General features: G+C 46.9%; 1 protein-coding gene across 1 annotated transcript in view; it reads right to left on the bottom strand.

Moving 5' to 3' along the window:
• Nucleotides 1–16189, bottom strand: part of PAPPA (pappalysin 1) — a 181131-nt gene that overhangs the window by 5159 nt on the left and 159783 nt on the right. The window contains exons 20-21 of the mRNA XM_075055166.1: nucleotides 13702–13773; nucleotides 9730–9828 (exon numbers count right to left, since the gene is read on the bottom strand). Of these exons, the coding sequence (XP_074911267.1) occupies nucleotides 9730–9828; nucleotides 13702–13773 (171 nt within the window). The remainder of the gene's footprint in view (nucleotides 1–9729; nucleotides 9829–13701; nucleotides 13774–16189) is intronic.

The following is a 16189-nucleotide window of genomic DNA, read 5'->3' as shown; positions in this document are numbered from 1 at the left end:
CAGAAGCCAGCCAGAGCAAGACTGTCTCATATCACAGTGTTATGAATATTCTTAGATAGGAAAACAGAGAAGTCTGCAAACAATGAGGTTTGGTGAGGAGGCCGAGGAGGGATTGTTTAGTGACTGAATTAAAATACTGGAAAGGAAAAAAGAAAAGATACATTAAAAAAAATTGACTGTTTTTGTTCAATGTAGAGGGAAACATTTTGGTTTAGATTATCTGCTACAGTTCAGGTTTGACATTTCCCTCCAAGACATACAAATAAAAAAGACAATTCCAGAGCAAAAGTTATGTCTTGAAATAAAAACTTATCTCACTTAGAAAATGCTCAAACAAAACATATAAGTATGTCTGGAGTTTTCCCCTATTTTTATTTTTTTATCCTGAATCATTCAGTTCAGTCTGGATTTGGCAACGATTTTGACTTAAAAAATCCTCCCTGTTGTACAACGAAGCTACTGGTTGGAGGCGAGACCTGGGAACTTGATTCCTTCATTTGTCTTGATCAAGCTTTTCCCTCTCCCTGGCCTGGATTCACTGCATTTGTCTGTAACAGTCTAACAAAGGCAATTAAGTGGCCCCTGCATTCAAAGGTCCCTCGTCTTCCCTTGTACTTTCTTACAGGTCACTATAAGCGTGTGCTCAGCACTGGAGCAACCTGAACAAAAAGTGCATGTAAGAGGCTAGGTTGCTACTACATTGCAGCCAACTTCTGGTGAGACAGAGCCACTAGAGAAGAAATGTCTTGCCGTGTGTTGTCCTCTAGAAACCCTCTGGTCTCCTAATAGTGGTCATGGACAGAAGAGCAGAAGCTTTCTCTCTGGGGCAGAGCTGTGGCCCCAAGAGCAGACAGTTTCATGGCTCAGCAGCAGTTCACAGCAGTGGGTAGCCTGAGTGTAAGAGGGTTTCTTCCTGATCAGATTAGCCTCATTCACTTTATGTCCCTTACAGAGTTTTTTTGTGCAATTTGATTTTTACAATGCTATTGTCCAGATAGATGAATTGTTTTGTCTTATGGCAGTGAGCTCCAGAGATCAGTTTTCTATTATGTGAAAAGGCAGAGATTTCTATGGGTACTGAGCACATCCACAGTCATATTAGACAAGACAAAATTCTCCAAACACTTCTCAGTAATTCATGGTTTCCACTTCAAACAACAGCTACAAAAAATACACGTTTGACTTCCCCAAGGACCTGATTTCCACAGGTATTTAGGAATATTACCCCACACACAGCATCTACTAGGATTGTCACAAGTACCCGACTCGGAGAAACTGTAAAAACCCTTAGAAGAAGGACTGTCTATTGCCTTGGGCTCATAGAGTGATAGCCCTCTGGAGTACAGAGCCATGAATAAAGCTGCTGGATGTGCTAGAAATAATAAATGCTGAACCTTTTTCTGAATGATAGCCCATTTAGGTGTGGAGCCCAGATATACATACTCCAAGATTAACTGCTTCTTTTCTTTTTAAATAGGTCTGTGAAAGCCCAACTCATTAACAGAATATATGACCTGTACTGAAATTTCCAGATATACCCATTGTAAAGCCAGTATTAAAGAATTGGCTTTTCTTCCTTCCACCCGCCAAGTCCTGCATTTCACCTATGTCTATCTCCCCTTGTAGAAAACCTGGCTAATATCTAGGAGGGCAGGGAGAAAAAGCTAAAAACTAAGCTTAGGGCCTGGCCTGGTCATTTGATGAAGTAGTGCAGGACATTGTCTCCTCGAGTTAATTAAAATAGGTTGAAAAAGGCACAACTGAAGAACACAGCTCTGCACACCTATGCGCACCCCCTACACACACACATCTCCTGGAGATGATCCAGAACAGAGCCACGGCGTGGTCTGACAGCACTCAGGGGAATGTGGGTCACACCTGAACCACACTGGACCACAGACCTATCTATCTTCAAGAATAAACAGACACTATCTAAATCACATCCGTCACCCCAGGAGCGTGCACGGCATGACACGTCCTGCTCTGAACCTAAAGGAGCAATTGCAGCAGGTGTAGGCTTATGGGCTAGGCAGGAGGTTAGCACAGACATCTGGGGTGCAACACACACGAGATCTGAGACACCTCCACCTCGACCAACTCACCACCCGTGCTGCGCAGCGTATGAACCCATATTTCCATTCTCCACAAAGGTATGGGAGCCCTAAACATCCTCTCCCACGCTAGGCGATAAGACCTTGGATAAAACCCAGGGTCCCTCTTGGAAACAAGGCCACACTTGTCCTTGATGCCATGCTCCTGACTATGGGAACAAAGACAAGGATACAACAGACCAGTGCAGAACTAGGATCCAGGTCATGAAATGAGTGAGAGGCCATAAGTCCTCGCTACATGGCACCTATGTGAAGAGGCTGGTGACATCCCAAGACAGGTCCCTGCTGAGAAAGGCCAGTCTATGAGGAACTGGTGGGAACGTTGACAGGAGAAATCCCAGACAGGTACAGGGAGGGATGGGAAACAGTTCTGCAAAGGGTCGGAGCTCATCCCTCACACAGGCTCGTATCAGGTTGACCCGGCTGTATCTCCCATCCAGCACGCTTGGGGCTGGTTCACAGCAGCACCAGAGCAGGCAGAATCAGGCCCGGGGAAGGGGCCAGGTTGGAGGCGGGGAGGGGGGAAGCAGGGGAGGAGGGCTGCAAAGTGTTGGGAAACAGCCTGTTGTTAGATTTCAGCCCTGAAGTGTTTGCGAAATCTCCCAGACAAGCCTAGCTGGAAATCTGAAGGCCCTGCTGCAGACAGAGCCTCTGTGGGTGAGCGTGGCATGTCGAGATAAGCATGGCAGGCCGTGCTGAGTGTCGCAGCCCCGCGCCTCCCGAGACCCCCGCAGCTCAAACGCCGGGGAGTATTTTGCTCCCTGACAAGGCCCTTGTGGGACAAAAATGCATCTTGTAAGGATCTTCTCAGTGGGTTTCGGCGTTTAGGTCACCAGGGCTGTTTTGAGATAATGGAACAAGAGCGAGCCCCCTTTTAACTCCGGGGGCTGGTATGCAGGTTCACACCTAGGGCATTGCTCCAGAGGGCCTGGGAAAAGTGAAGATGAAGCTCGCAGGAAACCTCCTCTCCACGCAGCACATACAGTTTTAAAGGCTTGAATTTTTGTTAACTGCCCCACCATAAACCTGGCTTTCTCCCACTGAAGCCAGCAAACATGGTGTAACAAGACGTAGCTCAGCTGAACCCAACAGATGCTCCTCTCTCTCTGTCGGATATAAATCGGGAGCAGCCTCACCAGAACTGGTGGAAGCAGGATGGCCCAAAGCCAGCAGGGATCCCTGGGAAAGCCCTGCCCGCATGGATCCCCGCATCCCCGCCTGCCCGCTGAGCAAAGCAAGGGAGCCCGTTTGCCAAACCACACGGAGCTCAGTTGCTCAGCAATCAGCTGCGCTTCCTACCCTCGTGCTACTGATTGTGCAAACATGAATGTAATTAGTCTAAATAATCACCAAAGATTTAATAGGAGCCAGACCACCCAGAGGCCAAATAGCTGGCGGTGGAGCAGGGAAGGTTTGTTCGTTGGTTTTTGTAACACTTGCTAATGAAGTGAGGTCGGATAGCAAAGCAAACACCCTCCACTAGCACGTCCCCTGGGAACGCTGTATGTTGTGGGAAGCCCCATGTCCCTTGAAGCCAAGAACGTTCTCTCAGGATAGGCAACATGTGCTACTACCATCACTGCTTTTAATTTATCACCGCCTGGAAAGCCTCCCTGAACGATTATGAAACCAAGTTCTGATCCCCAAAATAAGCTCCCATCCCAACCAACCATGACAGAAAGCGCTCCTCACATGGCGAACAGCTAGCCACTGAAGGTGCGACCAACAGTTCGCGGGTAAATGAGTTCACCCACCCGCCTGGGTGAACCAGCGTGCTGGGAGCACGCAGCAGCACTCAGCCGCTTCCAGAGGCATGAAGCAACACTCGGTACTGTAGCCTTCCTTCCTCCGTGCTCACCCACCATTCATTGTATCTTGTCAGCTAATTACAGAGCTGACAAACACACCCAGCTGGGGACACTGAAGTTGTTGGGAGCAGCATCATGGCAGGAAAATCAGGTCTTCTGGATAAGCAGAACTTCCTCAGCTGGTGTGGTCACTTAGGCTGCTAATTGCACGAGCTGCCTCAAAACCATGTTCTGCCAATGGAGCAAGACCTGAGATTCCCCGAGACAGGTCTGTGTTGCAGTTAGAGAGCTGGGAGAAGGTGCTTATTTCTCCAAAATACCAAGAAGTGGTTATTTCTGTTGTCCTAGGGGTAGGACTGCAGCAGACCCCCCTTTCTGGGGAGACAGGGACAGTCTTTGGAAATCCCTGCTGGAGCCAGCAGCAGCCCCTCAGTTCAAAGCTCCTTTCTTTAGGCCTTGAATTCTCGGCCATAAAGTCTCTGAAGAGGTTTTGATAACTTGCCTATCTTTTAGATAAGCAAAGCTTTGGATGAATCCCACGCGGTCCTCTATCTACCGCAAGTCCTCATTTGTTTTCCGCCAAGGCACTTGCTGGTTTTCCTCTCCAAGGTGTTGGACAGAAATGTCAAGAGGCTGAAGGGGCGGGACAATTTTTCTATTTCTTTTCTAAGTGCTATGGGGCAAAGCAGTTGAGGGAAAACCCGAGTGATAACCGAGTGAGACAGGTTTTTCTCATGGGAGCTGTAGGTTTACCCCTTATGTGACGAAAAGGAGAGGCAGAGAGGAAAGACAGATGAGAGTTCACCCTTTCAAATGGTTTAAGTTGAGGGAATTTTAAAACAGCAAATTCTGTGTATTTAAATCTGCAGGGACCAGACGGCAGGATCTTCAACTAAGCAAATCTGCGATCCGAGTCTGGAACAAAGTACATAAGCAGAGCCTAGAGAGAGACATTTCTGATTTCTACGAGGCCTTTCTAGACAGCCTTGTCCAGGGAAAACTTGTAAAAGGGAAGGGGGAGAGAAAAGAAGTGAAGGAGAACAGCGACCGGAGAGAAGATTTCCTGAAACAAATCAGAAAGCAATAGCCATAGCCTCTCTCCCTGCAATGCCGCACACCCCAGGAGTTCCTTGCAGGCAGCCACCAGCCCAGAGACAGCCAGTTATGCCCAGGTTATTTATTTTTCTCACTTTAGCAGTGTCACGTATTTAATGTTTTAAAAAATAGTATCTTCTTTTATCTGTGGCAGGATACAAAGCAAGAAGCAGCTTCCTAGAGCAGCCAGGCAGAAGGGAGCTGGCAACCTGTGCTGGGTCAGGAGGGTAGGAAGATTAAAAGGAGATGGGATTTTGCTTTGTCCTTCACGGAAGACTTTATCCCCTCCAGATACACAACAGAAGCTTTCTCTCCCTTGGAGGTTGGCCGGCAATGGCCTTCCTGTCTCTCAAAGCTGCTCCTGGGTCATGCACAGGGCAAGCTGTGAGCAGCGCAGCCCCGTCCTCTGCCCCAACTGCAAACCCTGCCGCCGGCCCCCTGCTCCCCACGCAGCCCACCTGCCCGGGGCTGCGCCCTCAGGCACCGCAGGACCCGCGTCCCTGCTGCCTTGGGTGGCTCTCGTCCCTGCGCCAGCCCTGGCTTCGCGCCCGCTGCAGGGTGACGCTGATCAATTAGCGCACAACAAATAATTAAGCTGATGAATGTCTCTTTTTCCCGCTTGCTGACTGCAGTTGCCTCGAATTTATGCCCAGAATATGACTGAATTTATTCGTTGTCGTTTGTAGCATTCAGAAGAGATCTTTAATGATTTCTTTTAAGCTCTCTAGCCTGATTGTGAATAGTGCAGGGCAAAATACTCATTATTTCCTATCTAAGCAGCAGCGCTGATTAGTAGGCGGTTGGTCAGATAAGTCACACCACTCTGTTCCCCTCTCGCTGCAGAAATGCGCAAGGTCATTTGCTGCTAATGCTCAAATGCAAAGGGAAAACATGGCCTAAGTGAATGCTGCACGGAAATTGCTTGTGCGTTTTCAGGGCAACAAAACAGAGGCATGAAAAATCTTACATTAAGTAAGAGGGCTCAGAATTAAAGTGAATATGGGTTGAATAATTTTGCTTTCACGCAGCCTGGTTCACAGCATTGTGTGCAGCTGAAAGTGCATTTGGGAGGGTAGTGGGATCGCAGTGAAACTTAAGTCTTGACAGTTTGTGGACATTAAAGATCTGAAGCCAGCTCTTACTTGACTGTTAACTGCTGAATCTTCACATGATGCAATGTTAATCTTCAGCCCTTTCCCAAAATAATGTGCAGAGTTGCTATGTTCTGTTAAATGTGAACCATGTGTCACCTCAGCAATGGCTGCAACGGTGAAAAGATGATAAATCTAAAGCTTGTAAAATGTCCTGTGACATTTTGGGAGAAAAACAGGTGTTGCATAAATGTTAGACATTTATGGGTAAACTTGCAGGGGCTTTAAAAGACTGACACATCTGCCACATAGTATGTAACCCTGAAAGAAAAGGAGCAAAGCAGTCTCTTTCATGTGTCTCGCTCTTTCTACAATCGTATGAAAATACATCCTCATCTGGTATTGGAATTAACAGAGCTGGACTCGCCCCTCCCTATGTCTCCTCCAGGTTTTTGGCTTTTACACCCAATGTGTATTTTAAAACTGTGCCTTTTTAAGTAAGTGGCAAACTGTGCTGGAAGCATTTGGTATGCGGAGTATTTTTATTCAGCTCCCTTTTCTCTCACCTTTCATTGTTTTTCCCTTTGGAATATCTCCTGTAACGCTCCACTCATAAACCTCTTCAAAGGGAGGGCTGTATTTGAACAACCTTGCCTGAAATCTGGTCTCAGTCAAAGGCCTCAGACGGGAAAATAACTCGCAGAGCCGAGACCGGCGGCCCCACGGCTGCTGCCGCAGGTGTCGGCAGCCGCTTTGCAGGCAGAGAGGTGCTGCCTGCCACCTCTTCGGCTTTGAGGCTGCAGCCCCGCCGGCTGGGTTATTATTCCCCCCTTTACCCTATAAATGTAATAAACTGGGACTTAGCATCTTGCTTTTGGCATGGAAGGTCCAAGGAGAAGGTGGTTTCCTCACTCCTCCCGAGTGCATTGTTCAGCTCCTGGGATGTTGGTGGTGTTTTGGGAGAGAGGAGAAGATTTGGGAAGCTGAATGCATGCCGAGGAAGTGATGGGCTCTGTGGTTCAGCCCTCAAACCATGTGATCTCTAGGATGGGTGTTTCTAACGTACAAAGTAGGGCAAGTCTAATTCTCCCAATCACAAAGACACAGCTCCCAGTGAAGTCAGTGGAAGCAGACTTATCTCCAAAAAGCTACAAAACCTCCCCGTCCATGGGGAAAATGCACCAGACCTGTGACCAGCTGCCTGTCTCTGAACCACTTGCTCCTTGCATCATGCAGTTTTAGCACAGAAACCAGTAACCAACTGGGCTACAAAGTGCTTTCCCGCTCTTGGGTGGTCACTTCGTTTCTGGGTGGCAGTGAAGCAGCAGAAATTTTGAGTGTGACTCTCCTGGCTGGTAAGTGCTCACGACTCTGTGCAGATCCCACTCTGTCTCAACTCCCTGCCCAGCAATAAATTCTGCTACCAAACCTTAATCCTACCCCTCTCCCCCTCAATTCGGCACTCACATCCCTTGTGTTTCAGTCCCGTCCCCACCCCAGCAATACATTGTGCCCTTAGCGCCTGTCTTGATGGGGCTGGTTTGGGTTGGTCCCCTCCCAGCCACCTCACTTCCATTCCTCTGGCACCTCTTGGGATTTTTCATCCCCTGCTCTCAAGCCTGGAGGCAGCAAGATAAAGTTTCCCAGGCCAGCTGTTGTAGGAGGAGAAGACCTACGCCATGCTGAGCTACCGGGCACTTCCAGCTCTGCTCTCCCAGCTGGTGGGCCTGTGAGGCCAGCAAGCAAGCTGTGCTTGCCCTTGGGCTGCTCCTCCCAAGGAGGTAGAAAACCAGCCAGAGACAGGAATCTCTTTTTGGAGACAAGACTGAAGATGAGCCGCTGCCTGTCACCCTGCTCGTCTCTGCAGTGGTCTTTTCAGCAGGGAGCCCCGTACGGGCTCTCCAGGTCCTACTTCACCCTTGGGAAACAGAGAAGCTCACCTGCCTGTGCTTCCCTCCCAGCACATGGCTTGCAGGGGCACTCGCAAAAGAAACACAGCAATACAGGGGAAAATTTGTCCAAAAAAGCACATTTAGGAAAACTACCTCTTCCCCAGTGGAGAAATGAACAACTTCCACTTGCCAAGACATGTCCGCTTCCCTTCCCAGTGTTCCCAGATGGGCCAGAGACAGCTCACACTGCTGTACTGGTAAGAGAACTTTGGCTGAACCAAGGCAAAGAAGCCTCCAGCCAAAGCTGTCTTAGAAAGGACTGGTCCCTGCAGAGAGGTCTTCAGTCCCTCAGCTGTGGTAGAGAGGACCTTCTTCCTCAGATGGGAAATGGATGATGTCATATGCTGAGCCCAAGCTCCCTCAATTTTTCTTATTTATTCATATATATCAGATAGTTAACATAGCTGGATTTTCCCTCTGATCTACACTCAAATCTTGAAGACAAGGTAAAAATCTCACATGGCAGAGGCTAAAATTTTCTTTCCTTTCTTTGGGAAACAAGTTCAAAATCCATCCCAGTTAGAAACATATGAAATGTACTGCTTCAAATCACAAGCTCCATTGCTCCAGTCACTGTCTCTAACAGTGGCCAGAAATGGGTGATAAAGAAGCATAAAAAAGGGGGATGTGTGGAGGGATCCTTCCTCAGGCTCAAGCAGTCAATGCTTTAGACATTCCTGAGCCAGAAACTGCATCCAGATCACAGCGTTTAATAGCCACTGATGGAGCTCACCTCCACGAATATGCCTATTCTCTTTTCAACTTCAAATATATTTTTATTCTTAATAATACTCTGTGGCAATGCATCCTATTATTCAAATACACATTGTGCAAATAAGCACTTTCTTTAATCTGTTCGCATCTTGCTTCCAGGTAATTACCATTTCCCCCCCTCTTTGCTGTGTGATGAGAAACAGTGGATTTTATTTTCCTAAGCATCTTCCCTGCATTAAATACTGTTTTTATAAATCTCTGCCACTAACCATGTCCATTGTTTCTTTCGCCAGATTTGCAGGTTCTGGTCTATGTGGTCTCTGTGCAGAAGATATTTCACATCTCTACTCAGCCCTCCTGCCCTGCTCCACACCATTCTCTGTCCCACTCTGTCCTTTCGGAGATGGGGTGGTCAGCAGCGAGCCATGCGCATGTGGGTACACACGGATCAAAGTACAGACCTACAATGATTCTTTTGTTTTGCTCTCTGTTCTTTTCCTAATGACTCCTAACCTTTAGTTTCCCTTTTGAGCATCGAGGGTGTATATCAGGACAGGCAAATCTACCCTTCTCAGTGTTTCTGTGTGAAGGTCGCCTGAGCACTAGGTGCAGCTTTGCTGATGAACATGCCCCAGGGTTTTGGAGGAAGCCAGCCTTTGCCTGTAGAGAGGCTAGGGTTTATTTCCAATGAATGAATGAACGCCTCTCACTACTTTATTTAAAGAACCTGTGTTGCACAGATATAAGGTGGGTTATGATGGGAAATGCACATGCATATCAAGAGGGAACTTCAAAATGAACCAACAAGAACTCAGTGCCTATGGTGAGCTGATGCTTGGACTGAAGGTCCTTCTGAGACTTCGGACCTCCCCTAATCTAGCAAAAATAATTTTTTTTCCAGGCGCAAAGCAGCACTCACCAAGGAATTCCCAGTGAAAAGAGGAAGGGGCATCCCTACCTTTTTGGTCTTGACTGTTGAGGCACAGCAGTCCCCACCATCATAGTTGCAGAAGGCTCGGTTGTTGATGGAGTCACAGTAGTTGTCCCCCATGAAAGGCTGAACAAGGAAAAAAGCAGAAAAAGGCTGAGAGTGTGGACATGGATAAAACCTGTAACAATATGTCAGAAGGAAAATATGAAGACTTGAAGGAGCCATATAGTTTGTAACATTACCAACTCCCCTGAAAAGCATGACATAATTATTCCTCTCTCCCTTCAAAGCAGACAGAAAAAAAAAGGACACTAAATGGAAGGGAAATGAGCCCTTGTTGGCTTTTCACATCCCACATAAGACGATGCTTCAGGAATATTAATTTGACTAGGCCCAGAGACAGCATCAAGGCATCTAAAATTGTGGCACCTTTTGATAATTTTAAGCTAACCTTCCAAAACTATGTGGGATAAGAAGGTGGTTATGTATAGCAGCAAAACTGGCTTGCTTTTAATAGCTGTACTTTCCACCACAGTTCTCCCAACTATGCAACAAGTGTCAGCAATGAGGGCACAAAACATATCACAAAGAGAAATGGAAGTGGTCTGAGCTCAGCATAGGGACGACGTGCTCTTGTTCTCCGACCAGCAGTGACTGCATGTGACCTTGGCCGTGACACATAATCTTCCTCCATTCTACAGCTCAGAGCTGGGATAATGGCAATTATTCAGAGGGACGTTGTGGAGAGCTATTAAGTAAAATTCATAAATCACCTTGAAAAAGAAAATGTGGTCACTAGTCTATGCAATGTGATCACTAGTCTATGTGCTGCACAGGACCTGAATAATAATCATGATTCTGAAGAAAAGGCTTGAAGTCTGGTTCTTCATTACACATTGGAGCCCTCTTGGTCAGTAAGTACAGAAGTCTTTCTTAGAAGGCAAAACTGTGCCTGGTATGAGAATCCCAGGCAGCAATGAAAGCTCAGAAAAATGGATGCTCAGCAGAGAGCACAGTCTTATCTCTGTAACACTTATTACATGTACAGGCCCATGGGGCCATTCCCATTTTATCTGCTCTTTGGAAAATTCATTTACTCTGCTCTGAGAAAAACACAGCAGGGACTTTCCTACAAGAAGGCATCATTGCAGAGCGGGTGGGGAGGCTTGTGGAGGTTTCCTGGGAGGATTTTGCAGCAATTGCAGAACCAGAGCCTCCCTGCTGATAGATACCTGAAGGACCAGCCATGAGAGCTCGCTGTGCTCTCCTCAGACAGAGCCATGGCCACGCTCATTGATATTGAAACGGACCCTGCGGAGGGGTGCAGACACAGACTTTCACTGCTGATGTTTTGCAAATTTAAATATTTCTGTCAAGGTATAGGAAATCCAGGCAATGATGGCAATATTGGACCACAGCAGGACTACCAAGAGATGACTGACTCATTGCTTGTTGAGCTACATGCAAATACTACAAATGCTGACAAAGAAATCAGAGTTACAGAGTGAGGCTCCTATCCCTGCAAAGTGCCTTAACTCCATTGACCTCCACAGAGATTGACGTATTTGTACAGGCAAAGTCTTTGACTTGCAAACGCCCTTCCAATTTAATTAATATGCTAAGAGTTAAAAGGGAATGATTTATAAGTAGATGGAGAGATATTTTTATGCCAACCTGGTCATATTCAAAAATGTGAACTTTGCCAAACCTCCCAGGAAATTTCGTAGGCTTCCCATGTTTCACTTGTACTGCCTGGCTGTGCCTGCTTGTCAAGAAAGGTTTGACTTTAATTTTCCATGCCTATGCTTGTACCCTACACATATGAACACTGGAAAATTAGTAAAAGAAACTTGTGGAAGAATTTGCATTTCACTCACACTGGCACGGAGTAGGCAAGTCAGTCCTTTGGAGGAGAAGAATGGGACAAATAGCATCTATTCTGATTTGGTACCAAAATCCTCATTTGGGAGACCTTGGAGGCCTGGCTGTGGAGGGTGAGGTCTCTATAGGTCTTCATGCCTATCTTTGTGCTCCTGTATTTTCGGAGGACTATACAGCTAGTTCAGAGGGACTAGTTTTCTACTGAAACGCCTAAGTTAGCTGCCGAGAAGTCTGGGGCTGACTCAGAAACCTCTATTCCTGCCACTAGGGAGCGACAAAAAATCACATTGCAGCAGCAGTCTGGGTTACCACTGTGAGCGCCAAGAGTAAAATAAGGCCCCGCTTCCAGCCTTCTATTCAGGGAACCCTCCCTAATGTTAAGGATATTAATACATTAGGGATTGTATCCGCTTAATGGCCCAGTATTATTGACCTACTGGCTTATTAGTCCCTGTTTCCATAGTCGTGAAAAAAGGTTTGGCGAAGATGGCTTTTCTTCTGAAATCTTAATGCCAGAGAACAAACTCTGGCCCATTCTTGGATCCTGGAAGCATCATGCTCTAAAAATGATGCTAGAGGCCATTATCAATTGTCTGGACAAAGCCTTCCAAGATGATAGATTGCGATGCAGTGACACTGCTGAATGAATGATGAAAAGAAGAAAGTTCCTATTGATGCAGACGGGTCTGGCAATTAACAATGATGGAAGGGAATAAAATGCTGAGAAAAAGCATGTCAGTAATAATGGCTTCTGGTAAATTATTACATCATTGCAAAGTTTGCCTCAGTAACAACTATCCTTAAACAGCAGGAGAATGGATACCCAATGGTGCATCAGCACCTGAATGGCATTTCTTAATGGTCGCTGGATGTTATTTTAGCTCTCTTTGGAGAATAGCGGCGCCTAGCCAGCCTGCATGAATGCAATGCGTGAGATGGCTTATGACATTCAAAGCACTGACAGCAGAATGCTTTTCATTTAGGGAACAACTAGACAGAAACTATTACATTGTTGGAGAGTTATTACTCTCTTGGGCCCAACATTCGTATGCGAAGGAAACCTGTCTTTCACTTCAAGACAAATCACGTCGCAGAGCAATGTGGTCTAGAGTTTCGTGTCAGATTTAGGAATTCTGTGCCATGTTCTGCCACTCTGGGCAAATAACTTCCATGCGCTTATAAAATTGGGTTAGTGGTGCTGAGAGCAGTCAGTGCTGCAGAAAGTCAGGAGATGTGGGGTCAAGACAGCTCTTCCACTGCCTGTCCGTGTAACCGAAGTAGCCATCTATCCCTCTGCCTGTGAGCTACCCCATTTCTAAAACGGGCATTAAGCTTCCCAGCCTTACAGAGGTACCACAAGGACTGACTTCTTGACATGAGTGAGATACTCAAAGGCTGGCATGATGGAAACCACATAAGCGCCATGACCCAGAGAGAGGTGCTCCAGCCCCGTTTAACCACTGGAAGCATCTTAAGACTTCTCAGACTTTTCAAAAACTGTTGCCAGCAGAAACAACATCCTTCAAAATAATCGCTTTTTTCAAATAACACGTAAGACTGTAAAAATGTATCACAGCTGAAATGTAACTGCATTTTTCTGTTTGGTTTTTTTTTCTGGTTCAGATGGAGGTGCACAGCAGAGGGATGTGTGATTTGCTCACTGTCCAGCTGTGCTGTCCACCCAGTGGTATCATTTCTGCCTCTGGCTTTCCTGAATTTTATCTGCATACACCAATGCCCAAAGCCTAGCTGGCCTTGGAAAGAATTGGCCCTCTAATAAGATGTCAAAATCAAGGAAAAACAACTGAAGTTTTTTACGACTTCCCAGAAATTCCCAGATCCTGGGAAATTCTGACAGTCTACCAGTGTTGCTGAGCTACTTGGTTGTTTAACTCCTGTGAGAGTCACCCAATCATCGGCTTTAGGAAAACCATCAATTTCACCACTGAGTGTCAGAACCGATGCAGGCAATCACAGTCTGTTTGATAGGACAGTCAGGACAAAACCCTGTTTGCCCCACTTGAAAAACAGCACTTACAGCCCACGCAACCGCAGTGACTGTTACCATAACATTTAGGAGAGCAAGCAGGGACCACCTGAGCTAATGCGAAAGCTCACCTCGCAGCCTTTGACACAATGAATCAGGGAAGGGTGAGGGTACCACTTGAGTCCCGCCGTGCAGACAACGCTCTGGAGGGAAGAAGAAAAAAACCCAACAGGTTAAGACAAAGAAATCAGTGTACAGAAAGTCAGCGTGCTGGCTCCTATGGCTCTCCTGTACTTAACCAGTGAAGTTCAGTTCCTAACACCTCTTGTGTTCTCAGGACCTGGCTGTCCTCCAGGTATTTACAAGAAGTGTTGGACTTGACACTTGCAATAACAGAACATTTGAGATTAAAATAATATTTAAGGTTCTCCTAAAACGTCACGTCCAATATTTCACTCATGGTGGGGGAACATGGCAGGGAAAGGCAAAGGCACAGGTCCACTGTCTTGCTCGTGGGTACTGGGGACACATTTTAGGATTTAATTGAGGGATTTCTTCGGTGCTGCAAAACATTGTTCTCTTTCACTACCCATCGTATCTGTGCTTCTTGAAGATGCTAAAGGTGGACTTTCAGATACATTTTCGCACCATCCTTTAGATCTTAAATGGAAGCACCTCCCACTACATGCCTTCAGAATAACCCCCAGAAAGGACAACATCATCTGCTACATTATAGGAGCTTTAAAGTAATTCCTGGATTTATGATAAACTCTGAAGTTCCTAGTTTTGGACAAAAATGGTGACCAGCCTACTCAATGATGACACACCCAGGGCAACCATTGTTTGCCTGTAGACATGGAAACTTAGATTTTAAGAGTGGATGAACAGTTTGGCCAGTTAGTGGAGATGGCAGGTCAATACCATGGAGGTCTAGGAGATAGGACTCGCATCATTCACCAGGACATCAGGCACAATGTTCATTTTGGGTTATCATCCCTGGCTGGAACACTACTACGTCCAGCTGGGCAAGATGAACACATAGGTGCTTACCCAAAGACAGGGGTCGGGGTTGGATGGGGGCCTGGGGAAGGAAGGGATTAACATTTGGGAAGACCTGATGCACAAGCCATCCCTTCCCTTGTTTATTTGAGGGCTAATTTTATCCATCTGCAGGGGAACCTCAGCATGTTTTTACAGTTTCTGTCATTTGAGGCTTACCTGGCGTGTGCTAGAAAAAGGACTTTTATACTATCTGACTTGGGCTGTTTATCTTTCCGATGCTCTCGGATTTTCCACTATTAGTCAAGCCCGGCTTGCCCCACCTGCCTCGTAACAGGGCCCGTCTGTGTGAGTGGAGAAGCGGCTGGGCGAGGGGGGAGGACGTTGTTTATCCCCCGGGAGGGAGGCTGCAAGGTGCGGGGGCCCTGCGGTGTCAGACATTCCCCCAGCACGCTCTTGACAGACAGCTGGAGATTTCCAGGCTGTTGCCTGCCACAAATGGTGAGGGTTTTTTTTTTTTTCCCCTCTTCTGTTTATTGCACTTCAGAGGGAAAAGAAAGGAAACTTTTCTAGGTTTCAAAATAAACAAAGCCAGTCAACAGACCAGGAGGGGGGGGGGAGAGTAAAGGAAGCAGTTCAAGAGCATTTGAACCCAAGAATCAAACCAAAGTAGAAAAACTCAGGCGTTTGCCTCCTGTATCCAAGGCCAGCCAGACAATAAGTAAAGAAGTGCAGTTCCAAAGAGCATCTCACATTCCCCTGGTAAGAAGCATCAATATTTACAAAACCTCTCGATATGTGTGAATGTGTGTGAGCATGTGGAGCTAACAAAAGGAGCTGAATAGCCCCGAAACAGGCTCTTAGGGAAGGAGGTTTCCAAGTGAGAGCAATCCCTTGCAGAAGATGCACTGACTACTTTCCTCACCCTCCCAATATTAAAAACCCAGCACCCTCCCTAAAGAGGAACGGATGGAAGGTGAAGCCTCTGCTAGGACAGTGCTCTCCTTGGACATCTCGCTCAAGGTCATCTTCAATCCCATGGTCTGCACAGCCTGGGGCTGGACATCCTCCAGGGAAAGGGATTGCAGCCCCGGGCTGCTCTCCATAGCGTAGGAAAGCCAGTTGACCTTGTGCTAGATTAATCACTGGGTCAGTGGGACATTCACATTGCTTTTGAGTGGTACCTGCCAACAGCTTAGTCCCAGTTACTTCGCCCTCTCCTTGGATGATACTTTGCTAGCTGAGACCATTAGAGCTACTCCAGCTGAATTCAATCCTGCTAACATTCACGGAGCTGGAAGCGGAGTATGCATAGGGAAGGGCCATCAGCCATGGTCCTGGCTCCTCTCGATGGTTTTCTAAACCTGAATTCCCACCACCCAGCCTGTTTGTACCCTCAGGCTGCTGCTGTGGTATGTGCGGTGCGATGGCATGGGAGAGGGGGTACAGGTAGAGAGAGAGACTGGGTTGGAAAATTGAGTAATTGGGAAGGATTCAGGCTGCTGGGCATCATTCCTGCCTCTTGTGGTGCAAAGAAGCACACAGGTGCCAAAGGGTGCTGCATGGGGCAACTGAGATGAACAAATGTGTAAAGAGCAAGCAAGGAAGGGTATAGGCAGC

The sequence above is a fragment of the Buteo buteo genome, chromosome 23 (genome assembly GCF_964188355.1).
Source record: "Buteo buteo chromosome 23, bButBut1.hap1.1, whole genome shotgun sequence".
In the NCBI taxonomy this organism is placed as follows: Eukaryota; Metazoa; Chordata; class Aves; order Accipitriformes; family Accipitridae; genus Buteo; species Buteo buteo.
The sequence above is the reverse complement of the archived record's forward strand: the minus strand, read 5'-3'. Positions and strand labels throughout refer to the sequence as shown.